The sequence below is a fragment of the Coenobita brevimanus genome, chromosome 8 (assembly GCF_032717465.1).
Source record: "Coenobita brevimanus isolate Jiangsu-jjx chromosome 8, ASM3271746v2, whole genome shotgun sequence".
In the NCBI taxonomy this organism is placed as follows: domain Eukaryota; kingdom Metazoa; phylum Arthropoda; class Malacostraca; order Decapoda; family Coenobitidae; genus Coenobita; species Coenobita brevimanus.
In genome coordinates this window covers 43441548-43464047 of record NC_136961.1, presented here as the reverse complement: position 1 = coordinate 43464047, position 22500 = coordinate 43441548, and the positions used below count along the sequence as shown (strand labels likewise).

General features: G+C 50.3%; 1 protein-coding gene across 1 annotated transcript in view; it reads left to right on the top strand.

Moving 5' to 3' along the window:
* Window positions 1-22500, top strand: part of phtm (cytochrome P450 enzyme phantom) — a 60969-nt gene that overhangs the window by 36080 nt on the left and 2389 nt on the right. Inside the window, exons 3-9 of the mRNA XM_080278668.1 lie at window positions 14793-14935; window positions 18547-18743; window positions 19305-19493; window positions 19824-19869; window positions 20453-20602; window positions 21394-21549; window positions 22310-22484. Coding sequence (XP_080134794.1) covers window positions 14793-14935; window positions 18547-18743; window positions 19305-19493; window positions 19824-19869; window positions 20453-20602; window positions 21394-21549; window positions 22310-22484 — 1056 coding nt within the window. The remainder of the gene's footprint in view (window positions 1-14792; window positions 14936-18546; window positions 18744-19304; window positions 19494-19823; window positions 19870-20452; window positions 20603-21393; window positions 21550-22309; window positions 22485-22500) is intronic.

The window sequence follows — 22500 nt, the reverse complement described above, 5'->3', positions numbered from 1 at the left end:
GCAGAAAGGTGCTTATCCAGACAGGCATTAGATGAGGCGAGAAGATTAGGCAGGTAGACAGAAAAATAGATAGAAGGTGAGGCAGACAGGTATTGAGAGTAGATAGAAAATAATGCTAATAGACAGGCAGGGGAAAGGAGGGTAGGTAGACAGCAGGGTGGCAGATAGATACAATAGATGTAAGGCAGACAGAGGTAAGAAAATAGACGGTTAGGCAGATAGACAGAAGAGGCATAAGACGGAGAGGCAGAAGCAGTGAAAGACAGAGAGACGTAGAGGTGGGGGGGAGGGTGAAAGCAAGGAGAGAGAGAGAGAGAGAGAGAGAGAGAGAGAGAGAGAGAGAGAGAGAGAGAGAGAGAGAGAAGGACGCCGGGTTTATATTGTAGGCGGTGGGAAGGTCAGGCAGAGACAAGAAATAAGGCAGAGTTGCAGCGGTTGAGGCAGGCAGGCAGGCAGGCAGGCAGTCAGGCAGGCAGGCAGAGAGGCAGGGAGGTAGGCAGGCAGGCAGGCAGGAGTCAATGACCAGCCGACAAGGACAGCGACGTGTGTGACCTCGCTGTGGTGCCCTCCCTTGTCCTGCCCTGCCCTACCCTCCCTTGTCCTGCCCTGCCCTACCCTCCCTTGTCCTGCCCTGCCCTACCCTCCCTTGTCCTGCCCTGCCCTACCCTCCCTTGTCCTGCCCTGCCCTGCCCTACCCTCCCTTGTCCTGCCCTGCCCTGCCCTACCCTCCCTTGTCCTGCCCTGCCCTACCCTCCCATGTCCTGCCCTGCCCTACCCTCCCATGTCCTGCCCTGCCCTGCCCTACCCTCCCTTGTTTTGCCCTGCCCTGCCCTCCCATGTCCTGCCCTGCCCTACCCTCCCATGTCCTGCCCTGCCCTACCCTGCCCTAATCTACCCTCCCCCTCCCAAGCCCTGCTCTGCCCTGCCCTGCCCTGCCCAGGTCTGCTTTACTTTACTTTACCCTACCTTTCCACGCCCTCCCCTGCCCTACCCCTACCCTACCCTATCCAACCCTACCCTACCCTGCCCAACCTTACCCTCCAAAGCCCTACCCTACCCTACTCTACCCTGTCTTACACTTCCACGCTCTGCGGTACCCTACCCTACCCTATCCTACCCTACTATTCCCTGCCCCTTACTGCCTTACAGGTGTTCTCTCTCTCTCTCTCTCAAAGAATATAGTGAAGCAGTACAGAATTATTCCAATGTACTTCATACTTAAACACATATATATCACTATTATTTATCACTATTATTGGTCTGAGTTATAAAGTCTTCCAATTTAGTCTTTAATTTTTTCCTCTCTTTGCCTGCCGGGTGATATGTCGGAGGGGACGGTGGGTGGGGAGAGAGCCATTTAGTTTTCCGTCGTTTCTACAGCTTCAGGACTTCTGGGGTGGATGCTGGGGCGCCGTGTATGGACCCTGAGGTGTGTGTGTGTGTGTGTGTGTGTGTGTGTGTGTGTGTGTGTGTGTGTGTGTGTGTGTCTCTCCTCATATCCAAACACATATCAGCTATTCTCTTCACTGCTTCTATGTACACAGCAAGCCATCAACACACCCCGCCTTGCAAAATCACCCTTACAGCCCGCCTTGTTTCAACTGAGGGTCTGTCTGCCTCAGTCACACTGTAAGCTGCACCTCACTTGGTTCAGGACATCAGTGTAGACAAGGAAAAAAAAAAAAGAACAACAAGAGCAACAATAACAACGACGACGATGGCGACGACGAGGGAGGCAAACACACACACACACACACACACACACACACACACACACACACACACACACACACACACACACAGTACGTTCGTGAGTGTTGTCATTGGTCTTTTGTTTCTCTCCTCGTCTTCCTTTTTTTCCTTCCTCTTCCCATTCATCATGTTTTCCTCTTCCTCTCTTCTCGTGTCCCTCTTCTTGTCTTTCACTTACATCCTCTGATTATTCCTTCTCCTCTTGTCCTCTCCTCCTCTTCCTTCCTTCCTTTACCTTCCTCTTTTTCCCTCTCCTATTCCCACTTTCTCCCATATTACCTTTCCCCCCTCTCCCCTCTTTTTTTTTTTTTTTTTTTTTTTTACCTTACCCTCTTTCTTCTCTCCCTCCTCCCCTCTCCTATTAACCTGTCTTACCTTCGTCATGCACCCTCTCCCCTCTTTTCCAACTCGTCCCTCTTCCTTTCCTCTCTTCCTCTTTACCTCCTCTCCTCTTCCCCTCACTGTTGTCCTCCTCTCCTCTCCCACTCTTCACCTACCCTCTCACCTTGCCCTCTCCCCCTTCCCCATTTCCCCTCTATCCTTTCCCTCCCTCCCCCCTCCCCTCCCTATCACGCACCTGTCCACATCGTCCTCGCTGCTTCATCTCTCCTCCTGCCCCCCTCCCCCATAGCCCTCCCTCCTCCCCCCTCCCCTTAGCCCTTCTCCCCACCCCTATATCCATGTCTCATAAAAATAGGGGAGAGGAGAGGAGAGGAAGGAAGAAGAGAGAAGAGAAGAGAGGAGAGGAACCTGCCCATCTACCCAACACTGCCTAACACATGCACAGGTAGACGCACACAGCACAACACAGCACAACACGACAGAACACCCCACAGCACACCACAACAGCCACAGGACACCACATTCCATCACACCACACCACACCTCACCACACCACACCACACCACACCACACCACACCACACCACACTACACCACACCACACCACACCACATTCTAGCACAGCACAGCACATCGTGGATATTACTATCACACACTAACCCAATTTCAAATCCTCACTTACGGAAGGTGAGAGAGGGCAGCCAGAGCACAGGTTACAGTAGCTGGGGACGTGAATCAGAGGAGAAAAGAGGCCTCAGGTAGTCTCCCCTTGCTTAGAAAAAGAAAGAAAGAAAGAAAGAAAGAGAAAAGATAGGGATATTATTTTGTTATTTTCTTTTTTGTGTGTGTGTGTGTGTGTGTTGTTTATATATTTTTTTCTTTACCTGTCCGACTCGTGGCACAGGTAGTCATAGTCTCTTGCCTGAGCCCAAATTACAGGTACGAGGGACTTCCGGCCGTCTATCCTTGTCACATTCATTCCTCTTCGTCTTCCTCTTGACCTAAAACAACCATCTCTCCCAACAGTGAGTTAGAACAATGATTTATCACCGCAATATGATGCTAGTCACGAAGAAGTGCTGTGGGAAGGATGCATAGTCGTCTTATTGTCTTTCTTTTCTGTCGAGCTACGTGGAATAAGCTGCAAAAAAGAAGATAATCCAGGCCAAGTTAAGGTGAAGGAACTTTGGTCGTCCACGCGGGGAATACGTGGGTAGCATTCTTCCCCTCCCCCCTCTCTGATAAGGACAATGACTCCCGTAGAACTCCTGTGAAAACCAAGCAGCCTCGTTTTTAGTGGTGTGTGTGTGTGTGTATGTGAGAGAGAGAGAGAGAGAGAGAGAGAGAGAGAGAGAGAGAGAGAGAGAGAGAGAGAGAGAGAGAGAGAGAGAGAGAGAATTTATTCCATGCGACTGTTATTGCTGAGTTTAGCAATAGATTAACACTAGAGTATGATGCTAGTCACGAAGAAGTGCTGTGGAAAGGGAATGGAGCCATCGTATTGTCCTTTTATCTCAGTTACATGAAGTGAAAGGACGGAAATCTGGGCCAAAGGAGGAGCCGGTAATCACACCTGTCCGGCGACTCTGCTAAGCCATTGAGGTAGGATACTTCCATGTGCTAAGCCTCTCTCTCTCTCTCTCTCTCTCTCTCTCTCTCTCTCTCTCTCTCTCTCTCTCTCTCTCACACACACACACACACACACACACACACACACACACACACACACACACACACACACACACACACACACACACACACACACACACACACACACACACACACACACACGCACGCACGCACGCAATTAACATAACACTCACCGGCGGGACCTTGTATGGCGGACCTCCAGTATCTCTCTCGCTCATCTCTGCCTCTCATGAATAAATGGATAGTTAGAGGGAAGTGAAACCGCGAGCGTAGGTGCGTGCGTGTGCGTGTGCGTGTGCGTGCATTACAGCCTCTCTAAATACAGCACATAAACTACTAGAGTAAGACAAGGATAGGAAAGGAGGATAAGTGGTTGGTTGTACATGATCATTCCTCTCCCAACCATACAGTACCCCACACCAAGATCTGTTTGAGTGTGTGTGTGTGTGTGTGTGTGTGTGTGTGTGTGTGTGTGTGTGTGTGTGTGTGTGTGTGTGTGTGTAAAGAAGCTTGGGTGGGTCTGGAATAGGGAGATGATTGGATGGGTCTGGAATAGGGAGATGATTGGATGGGTCTGGAATAGGGAGATGATTGGATGGGTCTGGAATAGGGAGATGATTGGCTGAGTCTGGAATAGGGAGATGCTTGGGTGGGTCTGGAATAGGGAGATAATAGAGTGGGTCTGGAATAGGGAGGTGCTTGGCTGGTCTGGAATAGGGAGATGCTTGGGTGGGTCTGGAATAGGGAGAAGATTGGCTGGGTCTGGAATAGGGGGATGGTTGGATGGGTCTGGAATAGGGAGATGCTTGGCTGGGTCTGGAATAGGGAGGTGCTTGGCTGGGTCTGGAATAGGGAGATGCTACGCTGGGTCTGGAATAGGGAGGTGCTTGGCTGGGTCTGGAATAGGGAGGTGCTTGGGTGGGTCTGGAATAGGGAGATAATTGGCTGGGTCTGGAATAAAATAGGGACCAATTTAGGGCTAGGCCGCCGCTCTGTCTAGACACTGTCACACCTGGGAATCACCTCTTGGATTTTTTGTGTGGCTGGGCTGTAGGGGTGAAGGGACTAGGACGGGCCACAAGCAGTCAACTCAGGGATGAAAAAAAAAAAAAAAGGAATGAAAAAGAGAGAGAGGGAGAGAGAGAGAGAGAGAAGGTATGGGTCGACGTCCTTTGTTGTAGCTTGTCACGGGGTAGGGGGTGAGGGGTGGGGGTGAGGGTGAGGGATGGGGGTGAGGGATGGGGGGTGAGAGATGAAAGTGATTCACCAGACGATTTTAGACGATTTTCTTCATGTTAGGAGTGGAGTCTTGTCCTCTGAGGGTTTTTTCAGTTTGTGGAAGAAGGGCGAACCGTTTGTATTGAAGACCGTGGTGTAGGAGCCTTCTTAACGCCTCCTCCTCAGCGATTTATTTTGCTTTTTACACCTTAGCATTTTCTGGATTATGAGGTGTAATGTAAAGAATAAATCGGTAAGGGGCAGGTGCTAGGAGATCCCTAAAGCCGTAGTAAAGGCAATGAAAGAAAATGCACACACACACACACACACACACACACACACACACACACACACACACACACACACACACACACACACACACACACACACACACACACACACACCTTAACAACGGTACATTTAAGGTGAGACAGGTAACACAGGTAAACTAATTAGGTACCTTGATTTTTAGGAGCTCAGGTGAGATGAGTACGGTACACTCACACCATCACTACGGTACAGTAACATCAGAACGGTACATTAACATCATCACTACGGAAAAAATTGCTTAACACTGGTGCTAGTCACGAAGAAGTGCTATGGGAAGTTAGGGTGTAAAGAAGGAAGTTATGTTTTTTGTCCTTAACAGGTGTAGTTAATAGTCACTAATACAGATAGATAGATTGATAGATGGTGGCTGGATGGATAGATGGATGGATGATTGGATGGATGGATAAATGGAATAGATAGATAGGTAGATAGATAGACAGATAGATGGATGGATGGATGGATGGATGGATGGATAGATGGATAGACAGATAGATAGGATGGATGGATGGATAGATGGATAGACAGATAGATGGATGGATGGATGGAAGGATGGATGGATGGATAGATAGATAAGGTAGATAGATAGATAGAGGGACAGACAGACAGACAGACAGACAGACAGACACACGAATAAGTAGATCGACTGATAAATAGATTCCCCGCTTACGTGCCCCGAATAGACGCACCGATAGATAAACCCGAGCCCCGATAGATAAATAGATAGACTGCTTGCCCGACCAGAGTGACCGACCTCCGTGTCATTCCTCCTCCACCTCATTAGGAGAGGCCTTGGAGGGGGGAGTGGTGTGCTTTTTTTTCGTTTTTTCTTGTTTTTTTGGGCAGGGTGTTTGATACGGAAGGGTTAGATACGGCCGCCATTAACCCCTCCACCTTTGCGTGTGTGCGTGTGTGTGCGTGTGTGTTGGATGTATGTGGGTATTTTTTTTTTTTTCGTTTAGTTCTCCAGACGATTTAAGTGAGTTTAGGATAGCTTTCTTTTTACTAACCCCTTCGCCAGTAAGGGGTTTCTCCTGGACTGAACAAAATCGTCTGGTAGTGTCCTGAACATGATATTCTTAACATCACGTCCAACCACCTTAAGTTTGTCCCTGGATTTCTTGAACAGCGTCTCAAGAAAGCAGAAAGAAAGTGGGGAGAAAATTTACCCTCCCCACCGTCGTCTTAGGCCTAAAAGACACAAGACTCTTTAAATATGCTTTTCATATAATCATGCTGAGTCGAAACCTCTGTACCGGTGAGTGTGGCTGAGTGTATCCTGGGTGAGAGTGTAGCCGCAAGCTCGATACGGGTGTGGGTAGGCTGGGCGGGGCGGGGCGGGGCGGGGCGGGTATGTGGGTGCCCCGTCTTCCCCGCGGCGTGCCCCGTGTTCGGTCAGTGCCCCGGCCCGACGACCCTGAAATGCTGTTCATCCTGCCGGCACCCTCATGAATCACACGCCACCCCGGAGCCTCCATGTCTGGCCCACCGCTACCCCCCACCCCCCACCACCACCCACACCTGTCCCCTCACCTGCCAACCCTCCCACACCTGCCCCCCCGCCCACAACTGTCCCCTCACCTGGTGTCCCTCCCGCCCCTTCCTACACCTGCCTCCCCCCTCACCTGCCCTCCCTCCCACACTTGTCCTCCCTCCCGCATCTTCCCTCTCCCACACCTGCCCTCCCACCCACACATGTCCTCCCACCCACACCTGCACTCTCACCTGCCTTCCCTCCCACACCTGTCCTCTATCCTGCTCTCACCTGCCCCTCAGAGCCTAAGCTGTCCTTCGTACTCTCACCTGGGCTGCCCTCACCTGCCCTGCCCTGCCCTGCCCTGCCCAGTCCTGTCCTGCCCTGCCCTGACCTGTCCTGTCCTCACCTGCCCTGCTTTGTCCTGCCCTCATCTGCCCTCTCTTGTCCTGCCTTCATCTGCCCTGCCTCTGCCCTGCCTGACCTGCTTTGCCTTGACTTGCTCCAATGTGCCTTCCCTGTCCCCCACTGCCTTTCCTTGTCCTGCCTTGCCCTGCCGTCCCTAACCTGCCCTCCCTCACACCTGCCCCGCCTCTCTTGTCCTCCGTCACTTTTTTTTATGTGTCTGGTCATAGGCTTAAGAGACCCTTCCCCAGAGGCACAACAATCCTTCTACGTGCTTGACTCCACATGTCACCACTTCTGCACTAAAACTCACCGTCCATATTGAATACATGCCGGGGTGTGATGATATTAGCGGGGAAGTGTTTTTATGACACTCCTGTGGGGGTTTCTCTCTCTCTCTCTCTCTCTCTCTCTCTTTGTCCTGCCTCACCTGCCCCGCGTACCCTCACCTGCCCTGCACCTTCAGCTGTACCCTCAGTCGTACCCTCACCTCGCACCGCCTTCTCACCTGTCTTCACACACCCCACCTGACTAATTACACGGGGCTTACCTGGATAGATCGGGGGAAGCAGGAGGATGTTCTCTCTCTCTCTCTCTCTCTCTCTCTCTCTCCCTCTCTCCTGAAACTCACCACACGTCTTTAAGGGGATTAGGAGGGAGTTGAGGGGCGTTTTTTATACCCGGGCAGCGGAGGAGCTCGGTTATATCAGTGCCACCACGTGAAGGCGTCCCTCTGCAGCGTCCCCTGTCGGGTTGGTGGTCGAGGTGAAGGTCATCGGCTGTGCGTATCGGTGTTAGTACCCAAGTGGCACGTGGAGGTGATTGGCGGTGTTTTTGTGCCACCAGGGGCGTTGCACCGTCACCTGCCCATACATTTAGTTATTACCCCCGCCAAGGAGGTTATGTTTTTGCCGGCGTTGGTTTGTTCGTTTGTCTGTTTCTTTGTCTGTTAACAACTTTACTCAAAAGATTATGAACGGGTTTTGATTAAGTTTTTTGGAAGGGTGGGCCATGGGCCAAGGAAGAAATGATTAAATTTTGAGTTGGATCCGGATCCAAATCCGGAGTATTCCGCACCATATCTCCAAAAGGTCTCAATGGATTTCAATGAAATTTTATGGAAAGGTTGGATCTGTTTGAATGGCAATGGTATTGGCGGAGGTATGCGCTCTCAGAGTGCTTTCTGTTTTATGTAGGTATTTATTTATTTATTAAGGTAGCCAGGCAAGGGATATATATATATTCTTAATTGAAATAATTTGCTTAAATGTGTTTTTTTTTCTGGCTTTGTTCACTACTGTATTGGATTTTATTTATTTATTTATTTTTTTGTACCATGGCGTGGCTTGTTGTAGGACCCTTCTCAGTGCAGGCTCTGTTGCTAGGAGCTGCGCGCGCGCGCGCTCGTGTGTGTGTGTGTGTGTGTGTGTGTGTGTGTGTGTGTGTGTGTGTGTTTCCCCTTGCTGAATACTAACCATACACAATTTTTGTAGAACGAATTACAGTTAACATGATGATGATGATGATGATGATGAATTTAGATTTTACCAGGACTGTGAATTGACCTGGCGTCTCATAGCTCCTGCTGAGTCACTTTAGTCAGCATTGTCATTCAGTCCAGTCACTCAGTCAGTCAGTTCAGTCAAGCTTTCCTGGTCACCTCTAGTCTTTCTTCCATATTACTTACCATTTCTTTCCTTCCTGTTCCCTTCTCTCTTTTCTACAATAGTCATTCTCCTTCCTCGTTTTTTTTTTTCCTTCTCTACTATCATCATTTTCCTCTCCCTCTTCTTTCCATTTATTTCCCTTCCCTATCCTTTTATCCTTCCCTATTTCCATATTTCACGATCCTTCCCCCAGCTCCTGTCCGCTCCCCTCACCTTCGCTTCTACCCTCCCTCCCCCTTCACCTATCCATGTACACCTCCTACCCTTGTACCCCTCCTCCCCTCGACCCCTCCCCTCCCCTCGTACACCTCGCCTCCCCTCACCTTCCCCTCTCAGGTATTACAAGAACTTTCCTGTCCTGTCTCTGTCATCTGGCCAACACCCATACCTGCCCCTCCACCCACCCACACCTGCCCCTCCACCCACCAACACTTGCCCCTCCACCCACCCATACCTGCCTCTCCACCCACCCACACCTGCCCCTCCACCCACCAACACTTGCCCCTCCACCCACCCACACCTGCCCCTCCACCCACCAACACTTGCCCCTCCACCCACCAACACCTGCCCCTCCACCCACCCACGCCTGCCCCTCCACCCACCCATACCTGCCCCTCCACCCACCCACACATGCTCCTCCACCCACCCACATCTGACACCGAGAGCTGGTAAGATCGAAAACACACACACACACACACACACACACACACACACACACACACACACACACACACACACACACACACACACACACACACACACACACACACACACACACACTCTAAGAAAAAAAAGAAAAGAAAAAAATGGAAGTGTAATATTGTCATTGTACCAAAGAGACGTAGCTAACCCTATCCTCACCCCCCCTTCCCTCCCCCACATCACCCACCCTTTCACCCCCTCCCCTCTCCTTCCTCCCTCCTCCTGCCCCCATCCCATACATCTCTTCAGCCCTCCCCCAATCCCCCATCTCTTCCCGCTATCCCCTTCCCTCTCCTCTGACATCTCCCCCTTCCCTCCTCCTCCCTTCCACCGACCTCCCTTCCCTCCCTTAAGCCCCACTGCCTCTTCCCCCTTTCCCTATACGTCTTAACCCTTTCCCTTCTCCCTCCCCCTCTCCCTCCCCCTCCCCCTCCCTCTCCCCCCCTTTCCTGGCGGCCATCCACCTCGTCGGCCTTAACCACTTCAGTCCAAGGAGTTTTTTTATTATTATTATTATTATTATTGTTATTATTATTATTATTATTATGATGATGATGATGATGATGACGATGATGATGATGGTTGATTTCTTCTTATTCATTTTCCTATGTATTAATATTATTATTATTATTATTATTATTATTATTATCATCATCATTATTATTATCATTATTATCAAGTGTTTAATTTTCTCCTTTATGATATTTGCACTTTTTCCGTCAACCCCTTCAGTACGACGACATTTATTTATCTACCTGCCTATCTATCTATCTGTCTACCAGTTTATTTATTTATTTATTTATTTATTTAGAGACAATGGCCTATATTTACCACTTCCACTCCTCCGGGCGACTCCTCTACCCTGCATCATTTTATCTATTTTTATCTATTTCCTTACTCCCACCGCCACAGTCACGCCCACACCAGCAGACCGAGCCGTACCCGCAGCACACAAGATGAGTTTCTAGGGGAGTGCTTTTTTTTGGAGTGACCATGTATTTTTCCCGTACAAAAAGAATGATTGTTTTTTTTTTTTTTTTTTTTTTTGAGTTGGAAGGATCAGAGTTGGAATCGATTTAACCCTTCATGGTTAGAGGGGTGTTGGAGAGGGGTGTTGTGTTGGAGAGGGTGTTGGAAAGGGTGTTGGAGAGGGGTCCTGGAGAGGGTGTTGTTGGAGAGAGGTGTCGTGTTGGAGAGGGTGATGGAGAGGGGTGTTGTGGAGGGGTGGTTGGAGGGGGACGCCTTCACGTGGTGGCACCGATATGGCTGGGCTCCATCCCCCACCTGTCTGCCATCGACGCGTACCTGGCTGTGGATTTCCTTGGTATTTAACTGACTCTACCTGGCCCGGAACTAACTCTACCTGCCCTGGAACTGACTTTTCCTGACCTGGAACTAACTCTACCTGGCCTGGAACTGACTCTACCTGGCCTGGACTTGACTTTCCCTGGCCTGGACTTGACTCTACCTGGCCTAGAACTGACTCAACCTGGCCTGGAACTGACTCTCCTTGGTTTAGATTTGACCCACTGACTAGAACTTGACTCTCCTGTCTGAAATTGTCTAGTCTTGGCCTGTCTTCATGCACACTCCACCTGCCTCCTCCTCCACCTGGCTCCAACGTACCCACATCCTTGACACACCTGGCCTTACCTGACCCTAACGTACCCAGACCCTTACCTGGCCTGGCCTTGACCCTCACACCTCGGTTCACAAGAGCGGGTAATGTGGCATGGCTTTTGCTAGAGTAAAATGTGTGTGTGTTGCTACCTGTGATTCTTGTGTTAATTTACTAATTTCTTTCATTTACCTGTCCTCACCTGACCACACCTGCTCTCACCTGGCTACACCTGCCCTCTCCTGGCTACACCTGTCCTCACCTGGCTACACCTGCCCTCTCCTGGCCACACTTATCCTCACCTGGCTACATCTGTCCTTACCTGACAACACCTAGTCTACCCACTCACACTAGCCCCCATATGCAATCAACTTTGACCTCACTGAAAAGATGTCTACACACCACAACACACTCACTCACCCCGTGCACCCCACACCACAACACACTCACTCACCACCTGCACCCCACACCACAACACACTCACTCACCACCTGCACCCCACACCACAACACACTCACTCACCGCCTGCACCCCACACCACAACACACTCACTCACCCCGTGCACCCCACACCACAACACACTCACTCACCACCTGCGCCCCACACCACAACACACTCACTCACCACCTGCACCCCACACCACAACACACTCACTCACCACCTGCGCCCCACACCACAACACACTCACCTCGTGTGTTATGAAATTAGATAAACCATAGCTATGAGGTAGGACTGAGTCTCCTTGTGGTTGCTACTTAATCGACCCTCTAGTCTGATTACACGTGGCCATCAACTATGCCGAAAGGGGTTAGGGATCTTTCAGGTTTGAGTAAATTCACTGTAACATCATGAACAAGATACACTCCCACTAGACCTCAGACCCCACGCAGCCTCTCTGATTCAGATTCTTGTTTTGCACGCCTCTCACGCCCATCACCTAGCCCCGTCCCATCACCTGCCTCTCCCTCAGCTCCTCCCCTGCCCCCTTTCACACCCTCACCTGTCCCTCTACCACTTATCCTTATCCCGTCTCTTCTTGCCTCATCTTTCCTCTACACCCTCACCTGTCTCTCTCCCTCTCTCCCACTTATCCTCAACCCACCTCTTTCTACTTGCCTCATCTTTCTTCCCCCCTCATACTTTCATCACCATACCATCCCTAACCTACCCCTCATCCAACCCCCTTATTCCTCTCTTACTCGTCTATCCACCCATACCCTACCATTCACCCTTTCCGCACCCTGATCCCTCGCTTTCCTTTCTCTCCCTCTCCCTCCCACCCTCATCTGTCCCCCTTACCCCACCCGCACAACCCTCACCCCTACTACCTCCCTCACTAACAACCCCCTGATCTACCCCTCCTTTCTCCCTCATTAACCCCTTCCTTCTCGCTGCTTCACCCCTCCCTCTTCTTCCTCTTCCATCCCCCCATCTCTTCCTTCCTCTCTCTACTCCACCTCCCCTCTTCGCCCTCTTCCACCAACCCTAACCTACCCCCCACCCTCCATCTCTCACTACCCCAACCCATCTCCCCTCCCCTCCCTACTCCCCCTCTCCCCATACATTAAGATATACCCAACCCTAAATCACCCTTCCTTCTTCCATCCCATTCCCCATTCTCCCCTACATTCCCTACCCTTCCTTACTTATCCCCACTTCATCCTCTCCCCTATCTCCACTCCCTCCCTCTCCCACCACTCCTTCCCTCCTTCATCCACACCCCCTACTCCCATCCTAAGCTGTCAGTCCTTACCTTTCCCCTCCCTTTTTTCTCCCTCCCTCACTCGCGCCTCCCCTCTCCCTGTTTTCCTCCCCATCATCCACCCACTCACATTTTCCCTCCCTCACCCACCCATTTACGCTGCCACTCACTCCCTCATCCCTCTGCCCTCCCATCCCACCCCCACCCTATCCTTACTTCCTCCCTCCCTCACCCACCTCTCCTCTTCACCCATCCCCTCCTCCCACTGTCCTTTCTCCCTCACATCACCCTCCCTCCATATCCACACCCTCCTCGCCCTTACCCACCCCCTTGCCTCATTCTCCCTCCTCCCCCACCTCCCTTCCCCTCCTCTTTCCCCTCACCAGACCTTTCACAGCCTCTCCCTCCCCCCTTCTCCCACCCTCCTCCCTGACCCCCCTCCCCTCTCCTCACCACACAGTTTCATTCTGACCTCTCTCTCTCTCTCTCTCTCTCTCTCTCTCTCTCAAACTGGGCCTACTGTCTCCCACGTCACCATTTTTTTATTGATTTTTTTTTTATTAATTTTTCTTTTCGGCTGTTTTTTTTTTTTTTTTTTGGGGGGGGGGATCTGTAGGCTTCTGGAAAATTCCCCATGATTTTTTTTTTGTGCTTTCTCTTCCTTTTTTCTGGATCTTGCCTGCTGTGTTTGTGTTATGGAAAATTTGGTGGTGATGATGATGATGATGATGATGATGATGGTGATGATGGTGGTGGTGGTGGTGGTGGTGGTGGAGGTGATGATGATGGTAATGATGATGATAATGATGATGGTGATGATGATGATGATGATTATGGTGATGATGATGATGATGATGATGACTTAAATCGACTGGAGGTAACAGGATGAACCAATGACGTCACTGGATTGACAGGGTTCTCTCTCTCTCTCTCTCTCTCTCTCTCTCTCTCTCTCTCAGTAACCAGTTCACCACGAAAACCCTTTTTTTTTCCTGCCTCCAATTTTTAACAATAGCCAACTCAGTCTTGGTTGATCCTTAAACTTGCCTCACTATCCTTGTTTTAAACGGATAGATTAGCTTTTTTTTTTTAGTTATAACCTCAGCCACGAAATAACTAATAGGGCTGTTGCTGTTTGCTTTCCTTTGGACTCCTTTCTACCTTCATTCGTCTTCCCCCTCCCCTTCCCCTCCCCTCATCTTCCCCCACTCTCCCTCAGCTCCCCTCTTCTTCCCCTCCCCTTCTCCTTCCCCCCTCATCTACCCCCTCTCACCCTCACCTCCCCTCATCTTCCCCCCTTCCCCTCTCAGCCTTATCTCCTCTCCCTCCTTCCTCTTCCACCCTCATCCCCCCCTTCCCTTCCCCTTCCATCGTCTTTTCCCCCCCTTCCCCCACTCACCCTCACCTCTCTCACACTCCCCTTTCCCCCTGACCTACTTGTCCTCCCCAGCCTCTCTCTCCTCTCTCCCCTCCCCCAATCCCCCCTACCCCATATATCCTCTCTCCCCCCTCCCATCCCTCAGGCTTTGCTCTGAAGGGGAGTTGTGGGGGGAGCATAAGTAGTCTGTGCATCTTCCCTCCCATCCCCCACCTCCCCCACCCCCAGCCTATTACACCCCCCCTCTGTCTCCCCAGCTTCCCTGCCCCCATCTCCCTCTCCCTCCCTCTCACCGGTTTCCCTTCCCCCATCTCCCCTCTCCCCCACAAGCCTCCCCACCTCCATGTCCTCCCCTCTCTCTCCCCTACCCCCAGCACTCTCACAAACCTCCCCACCTCCATGTCCTCCCCTCTCTGCCCTGCACCCAGCTCTCCCACAAGCCTCCCCACCTCATCCCCCCTCTCCCCTTCCCCTTCCACAAGCCTCCCCACCTCATCCCCCCTCTCCCCTGCCCCTCCCACATGCCTCCCCACCACCTCACCCCCCTCTCTCCCCCAGGTCTGATATGCTCTGAGGGGGGACTGTGGAGGGAGCATCGAAAATTCGTGCTGGGTCTGATGAGGGATTTGGGAATGAGGACAGCTGCTAAGAGAGGAACCATGGAGCCCAGGATGCACTCAGCGGCTGTGGCTCTAGTGCAGGTGAGAGAGAGAGAGAGAAAGAGAGAGAGAGAGAGTGTTTATATCTCATCTTGTCCACCCTTGTAAAATGAGACAATATTAAACTCACTAATACTTATACGATACCAAAACACACTACCGAAAAGACTGGAGATCGTAAGCAGAGGGAAAAGCAGCAGACGGGCAGGGACAGTCCAAAGCAGAGACCAGTTATGTGCACGAAGACTGAGAGAACCGGATTAACTCTTGGTCTGGGATTAACTCTTGATACCGGATTAACTCTTGGATTATAGACAGAGAGCAGACGGAATGAGAGCCACACCTGAGTTCCCTAATTTAAGCTTACCTGTCTTATTAACAGGTGTGTGTCGTGTCAGGTGTCATACGGTGTCATATAATCGTCTGCTGCCTCAGTATCGTAAGGTGTGTCGAATTAGGTGTCATACTAACTCACGCACCCACACCAGCTGACACACACACACACACACACACACACACACACACACACACACACACACACACACACACACACACACACACACACACACACACACACACACGGGCAATGACCTGCGTGGCTGCCCTCTGCTTCCTACTTAACCATTCCTTACCTGACGTCCTGGAGGCAAAGCAGAAGAGGTTAGTTTCCGTTCAGTCACCCCTTCAAGATGCCTTTCTTTTCTTTTCGTTTTCTTTTCTTTGACACTTTTAGATGATTTTATTTCGTTTACGGGACACCTATCGCAGCAGTAGTAGTAGTAGTAGTAGTAGTAGTAGTAGCAGTAGCCGTAGTAGTTGCATCATCAGGCTCTTTTCCACGTGAACCCAGTGAACTGCAGGCTGAAGTTGGCCTTATCCTGCAGTCCACCATCCTGCCTTCGGAGATAGGGAGGGTAGAGAGGGGCATATGCACAACCAGGCAGAGGACATGCCCACTAATATCGGTGCCACCACGTGAAGGCTTCCTCCTTACTCGTGTTAGGTGTTATGCATTTTGGGGTGATTATTATTCCTTGTGCTTATTACACACACACACACACACACACACACACACACACACACACACACACACACACACACACACACACACACACACACACACACACACACACACAGACTCTCAGTTAGGGGTCGTTCACCTCCCTGCCGCCCCACCCTTCCACACACAGCACACTCACCCCTTCCACATGCTCTTCCACTTATTTCCTTCCACGTGCCTTCCCACATGCCCCTCCACGTGCCTAGACAACCTCTCCACGTGTTTATTCACCCTTCCACGTGCCCATCCATCTCTGCACGTGACACCCAATTGAGGAAGTGTATGAAGGTCCTGTCTCATTCACGTGATTCTAATTCATGTAGACCAGATCCTATTCACTATGCTGGGGTTATTCACTGAGTTCTTATTCACTCATATATTTTATTAGGCTACTCTCACTCACACTGCATCTCCCTCACGCTGGTTGTCACGCTCATACTCACTCACACTCACATACATTCACTCATACTCATTCACACTCACTCATATTCATTCATACACACACTCACTCATACTCATTCATACTCACTCACACTCACTCATACTCATTCGTACTCGCACACAGTCACTCATACTCATTCATACTCACTCGTACTCATTCTTACTCACTCACACTCACTCGTACTCATTCTTACACACTCACACTCACGCATACTCACTCACACTCACTCATACTCATTATTACTCACTCACGCTCACGCATACTCATTCATACTCACTCACACTTACTCGTACTCATTCTTACTCACTCACACACGCATACTCACTCACACTCACTCATACTCATTATTACTCACTCACACTCACGCAAGCCCACTCACATTTAACACCCATTCACCCTTACTCACTCATGTTACCCCCTTATCACTCACATGTAATCAAACTCACACACACACACACTCAGGAAAGCTCACTCTCACTCACAATCACCCTAATATTCACAGCTTCACTCTTACTCACTCACCTTACCTCCCATTCATCCAGTCACACTCACATTCACTCACACTCACACTCAAGGATGCTCACACTCACTCAGCTCTCCAAGCGTGCGTTGACCTCCGCGCCAGATCCCACCAGCCACTCCTACCCCGTTGTCTTTTTCTTTCCCTTCCTTCTCCAGACGATTTTACTCAGCTCAGGAGAGAGACGTCGAACGGGAGGGGTTAGATCCAGCCTTCATAAACCCCCTGAACCTTAGGACGTGGTTTTACTCCCTCCCTGCTGCTGCCTACAGACGATTTTATTAAGCTGAAGACGATTTTTAAAAGCTTGGGAGGGTGGCCGAGCAGTGGAGAGGTTTCTGAAGGCTTTTTCTAACCCCCTACCACCTCCAGAAGCCTCCCTTAACGTAAACAAAATCGTCTGGAAATGAAAAGAATGCAAGGAAATAAGAACTCCATGGGGAAACAGGTCCATGGGGAGGATAGGTCCATGGGGAGAATAGGTCCATGGGAGAATAGGTCCATGGGGAGAATAGGTCCATGGGGAGAATAGGTCCATGGGGAGAATAGGTCCATGGGGAGAATAGGTCCATGGGGAGAACAGGTCCATGGGGAGAACAGGTCCATCATTAAGGTCCATCAAAAGAATATGCAAGTCCTTCCATAGGGATAATATGGCCATGAGAGAGAGAGAGAGAGAGAGAGAGAGAGAGAGAGAGAGAGAGAGGGGGGGGAGCATGGGGAAATAGGTAAATCTTTCTCATAAGGGGAGATAGGTCCATTCGGGTAATAAGTTTCACTCACTCAGTGCACACACACACACACACACACACGCGCACACACACACACACACACACACACACACACACACACACACACACACACACACACACACACACACACACAACAAGCGGCCGTTGACCTGTTTCCCCCGCCACTTATTCATTCTGGTCCCTGTCAGTGCATCCAGGCGGGGCTCATCACCGAGGAACCCCGCCAACATGTACAAATAAAGGAGTCTCCCCAGCGATTTGATTATGAACAGAAAATCCCTTGTGTTTTTATCGTATTCTTTCCCTGTAATATTCACGCTTGTTGTGGTTGTGATGAATATGGACGCCTAGTGAATAAGACATGCATACAAGCCTTCCTAAACATTATACATGATTATACACCATAGAGGCTTAGTATTCACGGTTCTGTAGGTGTATGCGTGAGTACAGACATACACTCATGGCATCTTCATTACAGGTTAAGTATAATTTTAACGCCACTTTAATCTGAGTATAAATGACCGAAGATATTAAAACCATATAATCTCCATCTCAACTTAATGTACACAGCCTTTCTCCAGGGGGTGAGGAAGAGTGAGGGGGTATTTTAATCATATTGTGTGTGACTGAACTGACGTTGAAGGGGTGGGGAGGAGGAGGGGAAGGCCAAGCACGAGGTGGAGGGATAAATGAGAGAAGGGTGTGTGTGAGGTGAAGGGAGAGCATCCAAACTGCAGAGGACAGGGCGAAGTGGAGGTGATTTGTTTGTGGCCACCCCTTACGAGATTAAGGCGTCTGGCAATAGATAGCTAGAAAGATGACTGAAGATAAAAGTACGCTCAGTCAATCTCAATCTCAAGCTACAAATTGTTTATCCAGGAACTGAGTGAGAGTGAGGGAGGCGTGGATGTGTCTGCCCGCCTCCTGCATCACGTGGGCAATGTCATGAACGAGCTCATCTTCGGCCTCACCTACCGAGACAACGACCCTACCTGGCAGTGGCTCAGACACCTGTTGGAGGAAGGCACCAAGCTGATAGGGGTGGCAGGCCCTCTGAATTTCCTGCCTTGGCTCAGGTACCGTGTCTGTGTCTGTGTCTGTGCCTGTGTCTGCCTGTGTATGTGTCTGTGTCTGTGTTAGTGCCTTTGTGTATCAGTGTCTGTGCCTTTGTCTGTCTGTGTCTGTGCCTTTGTCTGTCTGTCTGTGTATGTATTTGTGTCTGTCTATCTATGTGTGTCTGTGTCTGCCTATGTCTGTTAATATGTCCACTGTATTTTTGCACTTGTTGGACCCATTTTGGTTTACATCCGAGAGTTGGTTGAGGTAAATTTCTCACGTACTGTCTTTCTTATGTTCCTTGTTTCCTCTTGTAAATAAACAGGGTGGTCCATATATACTCGTAGCTCTTCCCTTCCACTCAGCCAGGGGATTTCTTGTGTTTTGCGGGGACGGTTAATCGAAGGCTACCCTGCATCATTTATTCCTTTCCTGCTTCCACTGCCACGCCCACACCAGCAGACAGAGCCGTTCCCGCAAATATTAACGTACTCATATGCCCCACGGTCCTAGGTGGTCACTGATATTTTCTTTTACCTGTTTATTTATTTATTTACTTGTTTATTTGTTTTCTTGTTTAGGTTTTTGCCCAAGTACCGTCGCATCATTTCCTTCATCACCGAGAACCAGAGACTAACCCACAAGGAGTACCAAGCCATCATAGACCGACACCAGGCGGCCTTACTGCCTCCCCATTCACCACACCAGGGCAGAGAGGAGGCGCTGAAGGAAGCACTGAAGGAGGGCGAAGAGGGGCAGAAGGAGACACGGGAAGGACAAGAAGAGAGACAGGACTGGAAGGAGGAGGGACAGAGGAGGGCGTTGGAAGGAAAAAGAGAGGGACGGGAAGGGAATGGAGAGGGACAATGGGAGACAAGGGACGGACAAAAAGAGGGACGGGAGTGGAAGGGAAAGGGACAGAGGAAGACGTGGGGAGAGATGGACAAGGAGAAGGAAGGCGAGAGACAAGAGACGGGAAAGTATAGACAGCAAGTTAGTGGAGAAGAGATCGCTGAGGGAAGGAAGGAAGGACAGGAAGAGTGGCAGAAGACAGGACAGAACGGGAAGCTCAAAGGAAAGGACTTGCATGGGGAAGAAGCAAATTTGACCGGTCCCCCTCTGCACCTGGTGGACGCATACCTCAAGGTGGGAAAAAATTAATTAGTTAATGTACTCGTGTATAACTTTTTAAAATGATGGTTAAATATCCTCATTATTTATTCATTTATTTATTCATTTATGTTTTTAAGGTCTTTGTTAACCCTTTTACGTGGCTCCATCCGGTTGATATCTTTAACCCTTGGAGTCACCTTTCTTGCACTCCAGGAAAAACCCATATACTTTTCCCTAAGTTTCCTTGTATTTTTTCTTTCCGCCGTGTGGGAGAGTATGCCATGTAGGAGATTTGATAAGAAACTGAAAATTTATATCAGAGCAGAGTTATGACGGAAACAATAAAGACAGGAAAAGTTTTAGGTGCTTGCGGGCAGAAGCATCAGTGTCGTGGTGATGATGTTCGACCCAACCCAACCCAACCCAACCCAACTTAGCCAAACCTAACCTAACCCAACCCAACCACAACAACACTAACGCAACTGAACCCAGCCTAACCTAACCTAACCTAACCTAATCAAACCAAACAAAAAATACAACCTAACCTAACCTAACCTAACCTAACCTAACCTAACCTAACCTGACCTAAGCCGTGTCGTGTGTGTTGTGCCTGCAGGAGCGTCGGTGTCGTGGTGATGACGTGGGCAGCTTCACCTTGACCCAGCTGCACCACGTTGCCGCTGACCTCTTCGGTGCCGGGTCGGAAACCACCATCACCACCCTCAAATGGCACCTACTCAACATGGCACTCTACCCCGAGGTACAGGTAAGAGTGGCACTTCAAAATGACACTCTACTCCTCAGCATGACACTCTACCCCGAGGTGCAGGTAAGAGTGCCACCTTAACATGACACTCTACCCCTCAACATGACACTACCCCGAGGTGCAGGTAAGAGTGCCACCTCAAAATGACACTCTACCCCTCAACATGACCCTTCCCCGAGGTGCAGGCTACAGTGGCACTCCAACATGGCACTGTATTTCGAGGTCTAGGTGCCATATGCAGAAATACTCTTAATCTCAGCGTCTTCAGTGTATATGCCTCAGTTATATATCCATCTCGCTGCCATCAAATCATTTCATTCAGTTTAAGAAAGCCACCTAGTGAAGATGAAGTTATTGAAGCCTATAACTGAGACCTCAAGGTGGAAAAGGCCGTCTTGAAGTGAATAAAGTCGACAGGAAACAGATGATTGTGTTGGGTGAGAGAGAGAGAGAGAGAGAGAGAGAGAGAGGGGGGGGAGGGAGGGAGGGAGACAGGTTAGAGCTTGGAGTCTATTTTCCTTAACGTATAGAGCTACCAGAACCCAACCCTGCCTCACCCTGCCCTACCTCACTCTACCCTGTCTTACCCTACCCTTCCTTACTCTGCCCTGCTTCACCCTACCCTGCCTCACCCCACTTACTTCATTGTACCCTTCTTTACCCTGCCCTACCTCCCCCTAGCCTGCCTCCCCCTACCCTGTCTCCCCTTACCCTGCCTCACCCTACCCTGCCTTACTGTACCCTGCCTCACCCTACCCTGCCTCACCTGTCTCACCATCCTTCCCTGACAGCAACGTGTGCATGACGAGCTTTATCGGCAGAGCGCCAAGGAGGACCCAGTGACCATGGCCGAGGCTGACCTGTTTCCGTACACCCAGGCAACACTCCTGGAAACACAGCGCCTTCGAAGCATCATACCCCTTGGCGTCCCACACGGCGCTACACAGGTCAGTACACCCTCTTACACACCTAAGTAAGTACACACAGCTCAGTACACATGGGTTGGTACACACAGCTAAGTACACACAGGTCAGTACACCCTCTTACACTGCCACGTAGGTAAGTACACACAGCTCAGTACACATGGGTTAGTACACATAGCTCAGTACACACAGGTCAATACACCCACTTACACTGCCACCCAGGACATCGTAGTGCCATACAGGACAACAGTGCCAAATAGGTCTGCTAATTTCACTGCCACAGAGGACATCACAGTGACACACGGCTTCTGGCAGTGACCTATTTGGCAGTGTCAGTTTTTATACGTGGGTCAAAAAATCGGCAAGGGGGAGTGGTTAGAATATCATGTAAATCCCGTAAATCGCAGGGAAGGGATTAAATTGTCATCTCGTTTGTCGTCAGGTGTCCTTTGTTCGGTTTGACGTCATGCCTTTACAACAATTCTTACTGCCCTGGCCTTGGATTTGCACACACACACACACACACACACACACACACACACACACACACACACACACACACACACACACACACACACACACACACACACACACACACACACACACACACACACACACACACACACACACACACACACACACACACACACACACACACACCACCTTCCCTGTCCGCTGGGGAGAAGAAACACCCAAGATGAAAAAAACAAAACAAAAAAATACTCCCACCTCTTTAACCCCCTCGGGACTCATTCTCGCTCTTCCCCTCCTTCTGACGGTCCAGGAGCTGACGGTGGGCGGGTACAGGGTTCCCAGGGGCGCCATGCTACTGCCGCTGCTCTGGTCCATCCACCACGACCCCACCACCTGGACCGACCCCCACGCCTATGTCCCAGAGAGGTTCCTGGACCACGAGGGAAAGGTTATCAAGAATTTAGCCTTCATGCCCTTCCAGACAGGTGGGATGGATGGTAT